Genomic DNA, 17,673 nt, shown 5'->3' with positions numbered 1-17,673 from the left:
CTTTCCCTTTCTTTTTGTTCTTGTAACCCTAGCACTTAGCAAAATGCCTGGCACACAGCAGGCATTAACATATGCTTGATTGACTGAATGCTTTGTTCCTTTCTCCTATTAGCATTTACAACTTATTAACCCTGAACTCTCAGTTACTTCCTCCACCTATTTTCTCTTATTCTGTCTGAATGCTACTAAATGGTGCTAGAAGTGATGCAATTGTGCCAAATGGATCTATTACAAATTTATGTATTCAAGTATCAGCTAGATCCTTACTGATGCATAACCATACTTTTATATATATTAACTGATAGAGTAACACATTTCCCCAATCAGCTACTCCAAATTTCAACTCTGACTACACCATCTTTATTCCATCTTCTCAGCAGAAAGCCCTGCCTGCTATTTTTGTGACAATTGAGACAATCTACTATGAATGCCCTCTTTTCAACTCCACATCCCCAAATTTTTCTGTATCATCCCTCATTCTCTCATCTTTTAGTCTAAGAGGCAGAAATGGTCCATTCTTCTTGCTACAGTTAACTTGTTTTCTTGTGACCTAGATCTCAACTCCTTTTGTCTCTTTCCTGTGCTTCCTCTGCAACATCTGCCCCCTTCTCTCCATTCATATAGCCACTATCTATCATTAGTAGTGCAATATGTGATGATCAGATGTCCAATGAAATAAAGTTTCTTGTAGTTGCTGAGAATTCAATAAAATCCAATATACCAATTCTTTTCTTTGCCTCTCTAAGAAGTGACTATCTAAGCACTACTTCCGTTATAGTTGTAAAATCCTTCCTTGTTCTAGTTTGGTTTAGAGCAAGAGTATCAACACCATTATTTACTTCTTTTGGCAATGTCTACTCAATAATCAATGGGAAAAGACCTTACAAATGGAGAAGACCAGGCCACATTTCTTGATCTAAAAACTGACTCTTAGTATTCTCCCATAATGCCAGTGTCATTAAAGAAGTGACTTCAAAAAAAAAAAAGTGACTTCAATAAGTAATACACCAATAATTCACTGTAATAAGAATGTGGTCCTGAGTTCTCAGAATGTATTCCAGTAGAGCACAAGCTAAGTCTCATAAAGCTGGCAAGGTTTTGAGTATAGCCCTCATAAAAAAAAAAATCTAGCTAATTATAGAAAGGGAGAAAAGCACAATGACCAGCTGGTGATAAATTCTCTTCTATCTCTTCCTTCATTTTTTTCTTTTGATACAGCAACTTATCAAAGAAAAAACTGTAAAGAGATAACTGATTAACTGATATTATGTACAAGAAACTAATCACCCTAAAATAACTTTCTCCCCAAATATAATTATAGTTTAATGAATAGAGAAAACAATTTCCTAAAATTATTTGTGAAGCTTATCAGATATTTTGTTGTGGAGATGTGCAAAGTCAACTTGGGCTAAAGAAAATAACAACCTAAGTTAGCTTCTCTCTATGCTGGATGGCTTTCTGGCTTACACTGCCTATGAGGGCAGGGATATCAAATTTAAGCATCTGGGCTGAAGAGCCTTTGAATTTCATCTCCTGCAAGGATGAACAAAAATTGTGACAAATATAAAAGATTAACTGAGCAGAATAATATGAACACAAAAGGACAATTAAAGGATCAGTTATGATGTAAAGAACTAAAAAAAGCTCTACTAAAGCCTGGCTCTATCAATCCTGAGACATCACACTAGGTAGTGAAGGAAGAAATAGCTATACCAACTTGTCTCTTCCCCACCAGCTGCCATACATTGTGAAGGTAAATCAAGGGTCAAATTACTTATTCAAACCATATAATAAAGATATTCTGTGGAGATGGGAGATAACTGAAAGTACTTTAATTGCTTAATATTGTAAACTTTAAATTATTCCACCCTACTTAAACCTTACTTTAGGGGAAGATAAAGTTGTAATCTCTTGATTGAACAATGAAGGTACTTAGTTCTCACCTTATAATGAAGCTAGAACGTTAAGCTAAGTCTATTTTTAGATCTTAATACAAAAAGGTGTTAAGTAACTATAAAGGTTAAATTAATTTAAAAAAGGTCAAGTAACTAACAAAAGGTGAACTTAACAAAGAAATGTTAAGTAACTCAAAAATCTAATCAAAGAAGGTGAGAACTAAAAATATGGGCAGTCCTGGAGAAAGCCTTTGATGTGATTGGTAGATGTGAAAATTTAGAGGAGACACAAGGTGAAAGGTCTATATATTTGTCTCCCTTGCTGTCTCCAGGAGGATCTTGGAAAAAAACACTCTCTTTCCCTTATTGGTGGTGGAGAGTTAGCTGAAAGGAACGTGCTGAGCCTTTCGGCATCTTAGTGTGGCTACAAGCTATTGTCCGGTTCGGTGGTGAGTTTCTGGCTGAGTTTTCCTCCTTTACTTTCCAACTTTATCCTCTTAGAAGCCTCTAATCTTCTTCAGAGACCTAGAGGCAGGGATTTTTAAATTCCCCCTGGCACAGGCCAGGTGGGAGAAATCCTATATCCCCTTCCTTTCATCTCCTTAATTCCTTCCCTCTATATTAATTACATTACCATAAAATACCAGACTGACTTGGGTATTTTATTTGGGATTTCCCCTGGCGACCAATTAAATCTACATTTAAGTCACAACTCTAAATTCATCTTTACAATATACATCTTAGAGTGGCTACAATGTGAAATGTTCCATATAGAAGATTTTTGTGATACAGTCTCTGCTATCTAATGGCTTATTCTACCATTGTATTACACATAAACTCTTATTAAAGAAAGATATTGGAGAAGTACAAGTATTAGGCATTATGACTTTTTCCTAATTCCCTGACAGTCAGGGAATTAGATGTCATACGTTTGAAAGGCTATCTTCATGGCAGCCACAGAACCAAGTGAAGAAATGAGGTATCTTTTTCTTTCTATATTTTATATAATATTCTTGTAACCTACTTCTTTTCCATCAATCCTTCTCCCTCATCTCCTATGAAATATGGTACTTAATGAGAAGGCAGAACTAGGGGGAAGATCCTAAAAATACTCTTAAAATCTTCCTTTTCACAAAATGTTTCAAGAATGGATTTAACCCAGGGGCAATTAGGTAGCCCAGTAGTAGACAGAGTACCAGACCTGGAATCAGGAGGACCTGGCCTCTGATACTTCCTAGCTATGCGACCCTGGGCAAATTACTTAACCCCAACTACCTAGCCCTTCCTGATCATCTGCCTTGGAATCAATGCTTAGAATTGATTCCAAGACAGAAGGTAAGGGTTAAAAAAAGATCTCCAGCTCTATCTAATTTCTTTCATGAAGCCTTTCCTGACCTCTAGCTACCCCCAGTGATAGCATCTCTTTCACAGCACTGTATTTATATTTTTTAGAATGAACCTCAACATTCTATCTTGTTTTATAACTGCTGTGTAATTTTATCTCGCACTAAGTCGCAAACTCTTTGAAAGCAACAACCAGGCCTCTTTGTCCCAAACTCTTCATAATGACCAGCACAGACTTCAGCGTTCAACTCCATTATAGTTTAATCATAGACAAATACAGGCTTTCAAGTTCTGCCCCTCTCACCTTCCCCTTTCCATCACAAGCTAGAATAGAATAGTCTATTTGGTTTTGAGTATTTCTACAGTATTTTTGTCTTCCACCCATCTCTTTATGGCCTATTCCCCTCTATAAAATTGCTACTTAGGCAAACTGGTCTACTTATTGTCCTCTAGATATGCCAAAGACATGTCCCCTAGACAAGGGCATGGAGTTATGGGGCCATACATCCCCAAACTGCCATGCCTTTGTTTTACCTCTGTACTAATCAACTTATTCAAAATCAATGGTTTGGATAAGAATCAATGGCATATTTATTAAATATCCAAAACATGTGAAAAGAGGAGGGAAAATTAATAAACTGAATGACAGAATAAGGATTCAAAATACTGATAGCAGTGAACACAGGGCTGAATCTGACAAAATTGAAGAGATAAATGTAAATTTCTTTAAATAACCGGGTTTAAATGAATCGTGTTAAAATGTCTGAGAAGCAGGAGAAAGGAAGATTCAAGCTTAAAATTAGAGCTACTTGAAAGCATGATGGGCTACCACAGGAAGTAATGAATTTCTCTTTTTCAGAGATCTTCTAAGGAAGGATGTATGACCACTTGTTGGGGATATTGTATTAAGGATTTTAAAAGTCATTGCCATCTCTGAATTTTCATGAAATGGGCTATTAAAGAATGTTATGTTGTTTTCTTTTTGGTAACTCTTTAAACAAGGCATACTCATTTGTCTGTGATAGCTAAAGACAAAAGAATATGCTAGATGACCGTTTGTATCCCCTAACTTGGGCTCCATGAAGGCAGGTACTGCTTTCCATTTCTGTCTTTGAACCTCAAGAAACTAGAGCATATACTTACACATAGTAGTACTTATTGTTTGCTGAAATGAATTCTCATCTCACAAATGGTTAAATAATGGGCCCCTGTTAGGGCATTGTTTGCTTTCTGGAATTGTATTTTTTTTAGTTAGTGTTATATTAGAAAACTGTAATATTCTTCTAATTCATGCAATGGTCTCCATTTTTGGTACTATCATAAGTAGGCACAGTGAATCCTTTGACTAACACCAGATCTAGTAGAAGAATGAATTATGCCAAACTTTAAAAAAATTTAAGTTTGCATTTCTCATTATACTCTGTTACATGAATGATTTTATAAATACAACATGTAACTGCTCTTTGCTGATTCTCAACAAAAGAGCATTAACAAGAAGACAAAATAAATTAGTTTCACATGATTAAGTAGTTTTTGAATGTGATGAGAAAAGCACATATTGCCTTCCTACCTTATGGCTTCTTCCACAGATTGACCGACTATGTTAGATGAAGGGCCTGGCTGAGATAGTGGTGTCAGACTTATTACCCACTTCACTGGTTTGTAGTATTCATCACTGGAACTTAATAAATAAAATAGTGTGGTCAAGAAAATCACCTGTAAAACAAATCAGAGTTTATGAAGATTCTGTGAAAATAACAAAAAAATAAATGTCCCACTTAAGGGAACCAGAAAATGTCAATTAAATAATAGCCATTTATAACTATATTCCTCAAAAAATATTTTTGAAAATTAACCATTCTGATATGCTTCTTTCTCTTTTCTTTCATTTCTTAAAGAAAAAAAAGACAAAGTCCCTTCCAACTCTTAAATTTTGTGATTCTATAAAATTAAAATAATTATGGGTATTACATCACACATCCATCAAATTGGCAAAGATAGAAATTATCACCTTTGGAGAAGCTGTAGGAAAGAGACATAATAGTATATACTACTGATGAGAATGGTCACATTATTGCAGAAAACAGTTTAGAATTCTACAAAGAAAATTACAAAACTCTTTTGACCTAATGATTCCACTATTAATATATACCCCAAGGAGATCAACAAAAAAAGGAAAAAGTCTCATACATCACAAAATATTCATAGCAGTACTTGTAGTGACAAAAAATTGGAAACAAAGTCTTATGCCTCCTGATTAGAATTGGCTGGAATTGTGGTATATGAATATAATGGAGGATAGTTGTGGCTTTAAAAAAAAATCACAAAGTATGAGGAACTTAGAGACACCTTGGGAAGAGCTGCACAAACTGATGCAAAATGAAGAAATCAGAACAAGAACACAATCCCTTAAATAATACATGTGAAGACAATATTAATGAAAATAGATTTCAGATCAAATACAATTATGAAAATATTAAAATATTTTAAATTAATGACTTTTGGGGGGAAGTATTCTCTTCTCATTATATTAAATCTATCTCATGAAACCAAGAAAAACAAATTTAATAAATTATTTGCCTTATTTATAAGGGTCTATTCAGTTTAGAGTGGGGAGGAATTCAGAAAAGAATTGGAACTTTTAAAATATAAACTGATATAAAGACAAATGGCATCAATAAAATATATTTAAATAGGAAAAATAAAGCACACTATTTGATTAAGTGACAGATTCTGATAAAGTTTACAATATTCTGTCCAAGTAGTCCCACACTCTTACTATAAAAGAGAAATGTTTAATCATGAGTTATTCAGGAACATCTAGAATGATGCAAATTGATGTTAAAACACATGATTATATTTGCTTTTAGTTTTTGTATGGGAGGTGTAAACCTCAAATTTCCTTAGACTTATAAATGTTGGAAATTTCACCATTGGGATATTTCATACTTGGAAAATTTCTTACTGATAGTCTATTGGAATGGGAACCCCATTGGCATGGGAGGTTCTTTCTCTTCCCTTCTTAAGATTACTTTAGGACAGAAACCCTTTGCTGAACAATGGAAAGGACTTTGACCTATGCTTAAGCATAGAACAGGAATTTCTTTGAGTCATGATTGATTTTAGAATTGATACAATGGAGATACTTGGAATAAATCTCCACCCTATTCAGTCCTAACAGGATTGAGTAAGGGCTGCAGCCTAGATCAAAATTTAATTATTCCAATCTCTACCCTACTCAGGTTAACAGGATTTAGAAAGGGCTGTAGCAAAGGAGCAAAGATTTAATCATTTGAAAATATGACCTTCAACAGACATGTGCAAAAGCCAGAAACCTCTGGGCGGTCCTGGGTTAAGCTAGAGCCTCCATTGGCACAGGGAAATTGATGAACAGTGATTGGTAGATGGGAGAACTGAGGGGAGGCAACTTGGATGGTTTCCTTAAAGATAGGGGGTCTGAAGACTCCTGGAGAGGGGGTTGAGTAGTTGGTCGGGGTGGTTCGTGTGGGCTCTGAGAAGCTTGCTCTGAAGGAAGCTGAAGGTGGGGGCCTCTGAGACTGTTTCTCCATTTTGGTCACGTGAGTAATAGGGACTGATCTCTTTTCTTTGCCCCAGCTATCTAAGGGCTTGAGCCTTTTGGCCCAGCCTAAACAGAAGGGGTATTTAAGCCCTATTTCCTTCTCTCCCTTTTCTCTCTCTCTATCTCTAATTACTTCCTCCTATTGTAATTAAACTCCATAAAAGATTGACGGCTGACTTAAGTTTTCATTTAGGAATTACATAGCTGATTCCTTGGCGACCTTAAATTAATATATATCAGTCTTTTAAAGTGATTCCCTTGTCACAGAGGATACTATGGTAAGCAGGGTAGGATGAAATTGTTAGGAAGTTTTCAATGTTAAATCAAGTTAGAAAGATTGATATGTTAAAAGAAAATAGATGGGAGGCAGTGGATTGAGAGCCAAGCCTACAGATGGGAGGTCCTGTGTTCAGATCTGACCTCAGACATAGCCTATTTGTTCAAGTCACTTAACCTCCATTACCTCTTTGCTTTTTACTGTTCTTTCTTGTGTGAAAGAAAATTCTTTGCTCTATTGTCTATCCTGAGTTAACACTAACTTAAGTACCCCTAATTAGTGCCTTACTAAACTGAAGACAGGATTAACTCCCCCTTATCTACTTTTGAATTGAATCAACAAAAGGTTAAACACCCTACATAGTACTAGGTGAGAAGTTAGCAAGGTACTCAGAGAATTCACACTTAGAAATTCAATCAGCCAGGAATCTGCTAATCTTTTTGATAAGAACTTAACCTTCAGAAGGTGAGAAGTCAATCCTACAGGCACTTCCCCCTGGGCAGTGCTATACAATTTAGAAACTGTGATTGGCCCCTGTGAAGAGGGGAGGGGACAAGCATCACCATAAAAAGCAAGCCCCAAACTCCTTCAGGGCAGATTGTCTTTGAGAAGATACTCTGAAGAGATTGTCTTCTGGAGATAGTCTTAGACAGTCTTCTAGAGAGCTTTGCTGGAGAATATGGCTTGGATCGTGGGCTTGGAGCTCGGCTTCTATTTGGACTCTGACTCTTGGATTACTTTGTTGGGTGACCCCTTTCCTAGCTTCTGGAGAAACTAGCTTCCATCTTGGAGGAGGCCTCATTGTTACTCACTACCAGCCTTCCTGATTGAGAGCTAATTAATCTCTGCCTGGATTAAGTGGACCCAGAGCAAAACATTTAGATTGATAGGATAGATAACTTCTCTATCCCCCTCAAATTTCTCTTTTTTATTGTTTCCTCTCTATTTGTAAATTTGTAAATAAATTTCTGACTCAAGATATAATAAATACTGGCAATCACATAATTGCATATAATCATCATCCAACCATTAATTTTAACCTTTACAATTCAACCCAACACATAGTATTGATTATAAGAGAGACAATATGGGTTAAAAAAAAAGAAAGTAAATGAATGAACAAAACAAAAAAATTGAGAGGATAGAAAGGAAGAGAAAACTATATTCTCATCAAGGCAATTTCATGGGCTTGGCCTAAACTCTGACTGACCAAATTTCAAATTTAGGCTTAGAAACTACCCAGCTATGGATCTTTTTTGTTCTAAGGCTCTAACATCCCAAATAATGTGCTGGATTCTGGTATAACCTCAAACAGGGCATTTCTCAGTATCCTCAACAAACTTGGCCCATTTACTTACTTTGAAACATTTCAAATATTCTCCTTTTCTCTGAATATTAACCATATCATTCTGTGGATTAGATCAGTGGCAAGTATAGCTAAATTTCTTCCCTAAATTGGTCAGCACATATTACCAGCAGCTGCCTATCAGTGCTCTGTCTCCATGACCCCATGCTGGTCCCTACAGTACTGTTCCACCTACACAGCTGAGGAAAGAACAGTCTGGTACCAGAATAATTTTCCTTTTCTTAGTTTGGGAATTCAAATGTCTTTGTTTTGCTTTATTTGCTACTAAAAACTATATATTCTTTTTAAAATTCCTTTTTCTCTGGGTTCCCTTGATACTAGTGGAAAGTTTAAGACTTAACTCTAACTAGGTATAGACATTACCCTTAGCCTCTCTAAGCATCAGTTTTTCCATCTGCAAAATGGGAATAAGAATATTATCGGGGGTAGCTGGGTGGCTCAGTGGACTGAGAACCAGTCATAGGTTCAAATCTGGCCTCAGACACTTCCCAGCTATGTGACCCTGGGCAAGTCACTTGACCCCCATTGCCTATCCCTTACCATTCTTCTGCCTTGGAGCCAATACACAGTATTGACTCCAAGACGGAAGGTAAGGGTTAAAAAAAAAAAGAATTATACTATCTACTTCACACAACTGTTGTGGGGAAAGTATTGTAAACTCTGCATTTGTCTTCTAAAACTCCTAATCTGGGCCTCTCATTTGGACAAATATCTTCTAATAATACTCCTTTCTAGACTCTAGACTCTCTCTCTACAATTCATCCTACATATCACTGCTAGATTAATCCAATCATGCTATTCCCTTACCTCAAAAGCCTAATACCTAAAGAACATGCAGCAATTTACTTCCTGTGTGATGCTGGGCAAGTTAATTCACTTCTTTTGACTGGGCTTTAGCTCTTTATCTGTAAGATAAGAGGTTTGGACTACCTGGGGTTTCAGGTGCCTCCCAGCTCTAATGTTATGATCCTATGATACTCCTCAACCTAACATGTTCTCTTCACTACAGCTCTAGTTTTATTTCCTATCACTCCTTTAAAGTTTTAGCCAAAGTACCCTACTCATTATTCTCTTAATAAATCATGTGCTTTTTAGCCTTTATTGATGTTTCTTTAAAATTTTTATTTTAATAACAAATTTCCACACCAGTTTTCTAAAGGTATATGATCCATATTGTTTCCCTCTCTTCTTCCCTCTCTCTTCCCAGAGCCAACAAGCAATTCAATCTGGGTTATACATGTATTATCACACAAAACATATTTCCATATTACTGATTTTTGTAAGTGAATAATCTTAATGATAATTAGTTTTTTTAAAAAGTAAATTCAAAGAGATATCTAAATATTTGAGTACCATTTAGAAAAATTCTAGCTAATAATAGATTCGTAAGAAATCTGGAATGGTATACCTTTGATTATATCAGCACTTTAATCTTTCATTCTAATATTGAACTAAAACTTTATAGCCTCTTCTTTTTAAGATTTTGTGAGGCAAAGAAGTAAAGAAAATGAAAAGCAAGCATCTTCTAAAAAATAAATAGATGTCTGTGGAAAGGAAATGAAAGTTCATATGAAAAGCAGTGTAGACTGAAGAGGAAGTGTTGGGCACATACATACCAAAGATAGCACAAAATTGAGGAGTGCTGTCCCACTGTAGAAAAGAATAGTCAATAATGTTGTAACTGTGGTAAAAAGCAAGCTCACATTGCGACTCATCACTATCCACAGGGATTCCAGGATCTGGAAAGAAGAGAATCAAATGTCTGAATTCAGTCTATAAGCATTTATTAAGTATTTATTCTATACCAGGCACTGTGGATGTACAAGGTGTGCATGCATGCACACATACTCACACAGATACAATACAGCAAGGTAATCTGAAAGGGGAAGTCATTTACTAGCAAATTTTCACTGCTTTTAGCACAGCTTAGATCAAATAATGTACAGGAAAAGCATCATATTAGGAATGCTGACAACCAAGAGCTTCACATCATGCAGAAATTTGCTTCAAAAAACACTTCTAATTCATAATTTCAGTATTATTACTATTATTCTTAATTTATTAACCATAGTTTAAACAAAAATTAATCCATATAGAGGAATCATTTTTTCAGAAAAACATTTTTGCAAATATTTAAGCCTATAATATCAATTAATTACTATCTGAATCAGTGTGTTTATGTCACAAAGGCATTAACCATCACACACACAAAAATGTATACATGTATGCACCAAAGCAACAAGACACATTGTAGGAATGAATATCACTGCTTGCTGGCATTAATTGATGGCCAAAAGGAAATAAAAATGAAAACTTAAAAAAAAATTTACTTGTCAGTAGCCTAATTTCAAGATTCAAGGCCTTGGTTTCAAGTATTCACTATCTAAAAATTAAAATATAGTAAAGAAGAGTATTAAATAACATCAATATTATCTCTGAAACAACTGAAATAACAGAAAGAACATTAAAAAGAAAGCTTATGAGAGAAAAATGGGTATTTATTGAAAGCACTGAACAAGAGAAACAGATACTCTTCAATTGGTTTAGTAAAATGATTTCTAGAATCTACTGGTGGGTAGTCTGTAATTTGCAACATTCCAGAATAACACATTCCAATAGATTTTCATTGTTTTCATAATAGCCCAAACAAAACAATTTGCAGAAAGATCAGTATATGAGGAATTCTGCCTTAAAAGGATACAAAACCAGACTCAAGAGTTTAATGCCATGCATATTAGTTTATGTATTATCAAAGACCTGAAAGGTTTGGAAAATGGACAAGTGTTTCCAAAAGCTCCTAATGAGTAATGAATTCCTAGAAGAAATAAAATAATACATTTGCTTCTTGTCTGTTATTTTATACTTTTCACTGCTAAAATTTTTATACTACATGTTTTCACACAAAAACTATGTAAAATCTTACATTTATCTTAAGATATTTATGGTTTTTTTCACAGTGAAATTCTATACAAATGTTATTTATCTGAAAGAACCTGGAAAGTTATGACAGTGCCAAAAAGTGTATTTAGTGAAAATGAAACTTCTGAGTCTTAGCCACCCATCTGTGTAAAGAAAAGTCTTGGCTACAAACTGATCGAACTTTTCAGTTGTAGGTAACAGAATTAATTAAGAAGGGTTAATGATAGAAACTTTCTATTAAATAGAAAAAGAGACATAAAAAAGTGTTTTCTGCATGTGAGGAAAACATACCCTTCTTTAAAGGAGAATCTCTAAAATGAACTCAGTTTGAAGAACTATGAGATAATGATAAGGTTGGCTGTAAAGTCTTAAAATTGCATGTAGAGAGGATGGACATCTTATTCTACAGAAGAAGGCTTGTTTATAATGATGGAGCAGGGAGGATAACAGAACTGAGAGGTGAAAAGAAAGATTTTTTTTATTAAATTAAAAAGACATCTGTTTGAATACCTGTGACATGTAAGGAGACTCTGCTAGGTGAGACAGCACTATAAAGATGACCAAAAACGTTTCTAGAATTTTATAGTTTAGTTGGGGGTGGGAGGTAAATATACAAAAAAATCACATTACAATTTGGAATGCCATTAAGTGCACAAGACAAGTCAAAGAGAGATGGGAAGGGAGTTATTTTTAGCCACTAGAAACCACATCTGTTTCTGATGTTGAAGCATTTGAGAATTCGAAAGACTTTGGTGGTGAGAACTTTCTTTTCTGAGCCTTCAGGAGCTAAGAAGTTAGGGGTTACAATACCTGCAAGTACATATACTAGACTGCATTGCCATAAAGGTTATTCTTTATACTCATTATTACCATAATGGTATTCTCCTAAATCAGTGGTTCTCAACCTTTCTAATGCTGAGACCCCGCAATACAGTTCCTCATGTTGCAGTGATCCCAAACCAGAAAATTATTTTGGTGGCTACTTCAAAACTGTAATTTTGCTACAATTATGATTTGGAATATAAATACCTGATATGAATTATGTATTCTCATTGCTACAAATTGAGAGGTTGAGCACCTCTGTCCTACATAAAGGCTTGGTTTGAAGTGGGACTAATGGGGGCTAGGAGAAGAGAAGAGGGAAGGGAAGACTGATTGCATTGCTATTCCAGGGACAGTGTAGCGGATTTTCCCAGAGGTGGCAGCAGGCCAGCAATGGGGATGCTGGGCTCTTTCTCCAGAAGGGTTTTTTCCTTGTATAATGTTCTATAAGACCCATGCTGGAAGCACAATGGACAATATCCCCAAGACTCTTGGAAACAGGTCCTTGGCTGTTTCACCTGATGGGCCTAAAGAGAGGTGAAGGTAAAGGTGGGAGCAATGATTTGATCTCTTTCTCCTTCAGGGTACCTTGCAGCTTATAAGAACCAGGCTGGCACAACAGATAGAGAACTAGCCTTAGAGCCAGCAAGACCTAAGTTCAAATTATGGCTCTCACACATAACTAGCCATTTGACCTTAGGCATGTCACTAAACCCCTCAGTTCTCTAGTCAACTCTGAGTCTCCTACTTCCTTGATGGAAGCATTTGTTCTAGGAATTCCAACTTTGTGGCTTTTTTTTTTTTAAGGAAAATGAAGTTAAAAGTGCTACTTTAAGATTATACTCAAGATCACTTTTAAAACTTATTTATAAAATGTAGGGTTTTAAACATCTCATAAATTAATAATCTCTTGTTACCAGAACTTACGCAAACATCACATACAGGATGAAATGATGTCTTACCATGGGGAGTCCTAAAGTACTAAGTTTGAGCTTTAGGAAAAGGAAAGGATGTAAATTAGTATGTGCCTAACTGAAGGAATGACTCAATGGAGCATAATACAGGATTTCCTAAGTCTTAGTGTCTTTTGTTTTTTAACCTTTAATATCTTAAAATTGCATTAAGGCTTTTGGGATACCCAGTAACAAATCCCATTACAATAAAGATTTATGTATATCTAGGGAGAAAAGGTGAGAAGTGTTTAGTTTAAGCAGTCTGTCTTAAAAGACACTGCAAGACAGCTAAAAAAAGGCAGGCCTTCCTTAGAAAATGATGTCTTTAGATTTTTGTAAACATGAATTGTCCTTGAGCAATTTATTTTATTAGAATAATTTTCTTTCATAATGATGAATGCACTTGCCAATCATCTATGTCAGAGTAATAAATATAACCAATCCTTCTGGAAATCTATAAAAGCAAGACTATAGTCTCTCCTCTTATCAATAAAAATTTAAACACTTTGGCAAGAGCCATCGGCCAGAATCGGCAAGACAAGAAACTGTATCCTTGAAAAAGAAGAAATTATTTAACTATTAAGAATCAAGCTTGGGTTTGATTCTTTCTGAGAGTATATCAGCCAGTAGAGAAAGTGACAAAGAAACTACTTCCAAGACTTTTAAGAATATAAATGCCTCAGCAATAAAGGCAGGCTCCATACAATGAGGTCAAGTGTAATGGAATGAATAAAAATCTCCTTAAATAATAAGATATAGGGTAGTTTTTTTAAACCCTTTTGTCTTAGAAATGATACTAAGTATTAGTTCCAAGGAAGAAGAGAGGTATGGGTTAGGCAATTGGGATTAAGTGACTTGCCTAGGATCCCCCAGCTAGGAAGTATCTAAGGACAGATTTGAACCCAGGACCCCTAGGCCTAGCTCTCTATGAGGCACCAAGCTATCCCTCATAGTTTATCTCCTAAACTTTTTATTTATATGTGCATGTTAGCATAAACAAAATTACTTACAGAAAGAAATGTCTCAATGTTCTCGTGAACAAAGGAGGCAATATCCTGCCAATCCAAAATATCTCCCAGCCAGCTATTCTGACGAGTTATATTCATCTTGTGACCTTTGTGCCTTCCAGAATGTGTTATATTCTACAAAGTAAAATAAAACATGAATATTAAATCAAGTTAAGGTTTTTAAAAAGTAATGAATTTTTAGAAGCATATTTAAAAGTAATTAAATGAGTATTTAGAGGTAAAAAGCTTTGAATTATAAGAAGTGAAACTAATAACCTGCCAACTAAAAGATCAAAGATCTCTCATTTTTTTTGTTTTTTAATTTTGATTTTTAATTTAATTTAATAAATTAATTTAATTGTTTGAGCACAGTGAAGTCCTACTTTACTCACAGTTAAGTTTATGAATGGATTATGTCTTCCTGGCAATATCAATTCTGTTATTTGAGACAATGCAGAGAGGCGTCCTGGATAGAATTCTGGGTTTGAAGTCAGAAGACATGTTCAAATCTTGCCTTAGACACTTTTTGTGTGGCCCAAGGTAAGTCACAGGAATGATAATGGTATTCACCTTGAAGGGTTAGTATGCACACCAAAGGAAAAGAACACACAAAGTCTTCTGCAAATTCTGAAGTTATATAAATGCTAGTTATTATTTTTGTTTACACTTTACAACTATATTTTACTTCCTCTCCTTTCATACTTTTCTCCATTTCCCCCCACTTTCTCCATCTCTTCTTTCTCTTCCCTATTATCTTCTAGGTTCCTCTCTATTCCTTTTGGATTCAAAGAATGCTGGGTCACATCTCTTCACCTTCCCAGAAGTCAACCACTTATTGCAGGGAATGGATAGACCACTCATATTCCTTCTCTTTTGGGCTTACATATTTCTTACCCAAGAACTGCCAGGCCAGAAGTGACTGTTTTAATATGGGTTGTATATGATATTGCTTTTAAGTCTGCAGCATCACAATAAGGAAGAAACATTGGAGAGAGCAGCTACAACCTTGTGGTTGTTGCAGAGGTTTACCAGAGATGGCTGAAAAGCTAGGGTATACAGGTGATGGAGTTCAGATAGATGATGTCTATTCTTGCACTGTAACAAGACTGAAGCTACTTTCTTAGTCTCCATTACCTTCTATATTTACTTGAAAGCTAGAATTCTACTAGTTAAGCATGGCAGGCAAGACCTATTGAGACAGTCATTTGGGATACAATAATACCAATAAGTAATAGTTCTATTTCAGGAGGATGTGAAGATGTGAATTTGTTCATATAATTCACATGTTTGAGTTTATGTATACGTAAAAACAGAGATTATATCCTCACTGTGTACTAATTAAGTATAAATTGATGCTGGAATTTAAGACCCTCTACATCTGGATTCAGCCTATCTGTTCACTATTATTTCATACTATCCCCCCACCCCCCACTCCATGAAAAATTTTACATTCTAGCCACATTAGACTGCTCTACTTTTTTCATATTGTTCTCTCTGTTTCTCTATATTTTTTTCATCCCAATTCCCCATATCCTGAATTACCCAAACTCCTTTTGTGGAAGAGCATTCCTCCTTCAAGACCCATGTCAGATGCCAATTCCTCCAAGAAACTGAAGCCTTCCTCGAGGCAGAAATGATCTCCTCTCACATCTTTCAAAGCATTTCAAAGTTTATACTTATCTTTTGAAATCATAACACACTGAATCACAGTGTTTTGAATAACTGTTGAGGTGAAGGGAAAAACCACTAATTTTTATTTTAAGTGATCATACTTAAAAGCAATTGCAAGAAGGGGCAACTAGGTGGCCCAGTGAATAAGGTATGAGTTCAAATTTGACCTCAAACACTTCCTAGCTGTGTGACCCTGGATAAGTCACTTAAGTCCCATTGCCTTACCCTTAACCTCTCTTCTGCCTTAGAATCAATACTTAGTAACAATTCTAAGACAGAAGGTAAGGTTAAGAAAAAAAAAACAGTTATTACCAGAAGGCTGGGCTGGCAAGAGTGTAAAATTTAAGATATGTGAATGACTAAAAAAATAAGGTAAGGGAAGGGAATGAGAACACACATTTACATGGTACCTACTATGTTCCAGATATGTGCTAAGTGCTTCCTGGATATCTCATGTAATTCTCACAAAAACTCTGAGAATTAAGTGGTGTCATTATCCCCATTTTATAGCTGAAGAAACTGAGGTGAAGAAAGAGACAATAACTAGTTCAAAGTCACAGAGCTAGTAAGTGTCTGAGGCCAGATTTGAACATGGATCTCCCTGCATCTCTTAGCTGGCTCTGAAAAAAGATGGGAATATACTGAGCCTAGAAAAAAATAAAGAGAACAGCTAAAACAAGTTCAGAGAAAGGAAAGGGAAGACAGACTTGAGGAAGCAGTTGTCAGAGGCAAAACATTTGTGAGAATTGACAAGAAGAAAGGAGAGATAAACGGGGGGGGGGGGTGGAATAGGATGGAGAGAAATACAAAGTAATAATAAGGAAAAAAAAGAACAGCAAGTTTCTCTAACAAATGTCTCATTTCTCAAATATATAGAGGATTGAGTCAAATTTATAAGAATTTAAGTCATTCCCCAACTGATAAATAGTCAAAGAATATGAATGGGCAGTTTTCAGGCAAAGTATTACAAGTTATTTTTAGTCATATAAAAATGTTCTAAATCATTAATCAGAGAAATGCAAATTAAAACAACTCGCTTATCAGATCGACAAATATGACAGAAAAGGAAAATTACAAACGTTGGAGGGGAAGTAGGAAAATTGACACATAATGCATTGTTGGTGGAGTTGTGAACTGATTCAACTATTCTGAAGAGCAATTTGGATCTATGCCCAAAAGGAAATAAAACTGCACATACTCTTTGCCAGCAATACCACTACTAGGGCTATAACCTAAAGAGATAAAAAAACAAAAAGAAAAAGGAATGTACAAAAATATTTATAGCAGCTCTTTTTTGTGTTGATGAAGAATTGGAAACTGAGGGCATAGCCATCACTTGGGGAATGCATAAGTTGTAGTATATGATTGTGACGAAATACTATTGTGGAACAAGAAATGATGAACAAGTATGCTCTCAGAAAAGCTTGGAAAGATTTACATAAATTGGTACAAAGTGAAGTGAGCAGAGATAGGGCAACACTGTCACCAGTAACAGCAATATTGTACAATAATCATTCTCAGCAATACAATAATCCAAGACAATTCTGAAGGAAATGATAACCTCTTCCAGAGAAAAAACTAATGGAATCTGAATGGCGGATTGTACCTTACATTTTTAAAATAACTTTTTCTTGGCTTTTTTTGTGTTTTCTTTTTCAACATGACTAATGTGGAAAAGTTTTGCATGATTACACATATATAATCTATATAAAATTGCTTGTCTTCTCAAGGATAGGGAGGAAGGGAAAAAGGAGGGAGAGAATTTGCAACTCATAATTATTTTTAAATGTAAAAAAAAGTTTAAAAAAGTAGTTCAAAGAATGTCTACCATTAAAAAGG

General features: G+C 35.3%; 1 protein-coding gene across 2 annotated transcripts in view; it reads right to left on the bottom strand.

The window, feature by feature from the left end:
* TMEM245 (transmembrane protein 245) overlaps positions 1–17,673 on the bottom strand; it is an 81,528-nt gene that overhangs the window by 30,318 nt on the left and 33,537 nt on the right. For both annotated transcript variants that reach the window (XM_007498976.3, XM_007498977.3), the window contains 3 exons: positions 14,167–14,298; positions 10,079–10,201; positions 4,810–4,955 (listed from right to left, as the gene is read on the bottom strand). In XM_007498976.3, the coding sequence (XP_007499038.1) occupies positions 4,810–4,955; positions 10,079–10,201; positions 14,167–14,298 (401 nt within the window). The remainder of the gene's footprint in view (positions 1–4,809; positions 4,956–10,078; positions 10,202–14,166; positions 14,299–17,673) is intronic.

Source organism: Monodelphis domestica, chromosome 7 (assembly GCF_027887165.1).
Source record: "Monodelphis domestica isolate mMonDom1 chromosome 7, mMonDom1.pri, whole genome shotgun sequence".
Classification (NCBI taxonomy): Eukaryota; Metazoa; Chordata; class Mammalia; order Didelphimorphia; family Didelphidae; genus Monodelphis; species Monodelphis domestica.
The sequence above is the reverse complement of the archived record's forward strand: the minus strand, read 5'-3'. Positions and strand labels throughout refer to the sequence as shown.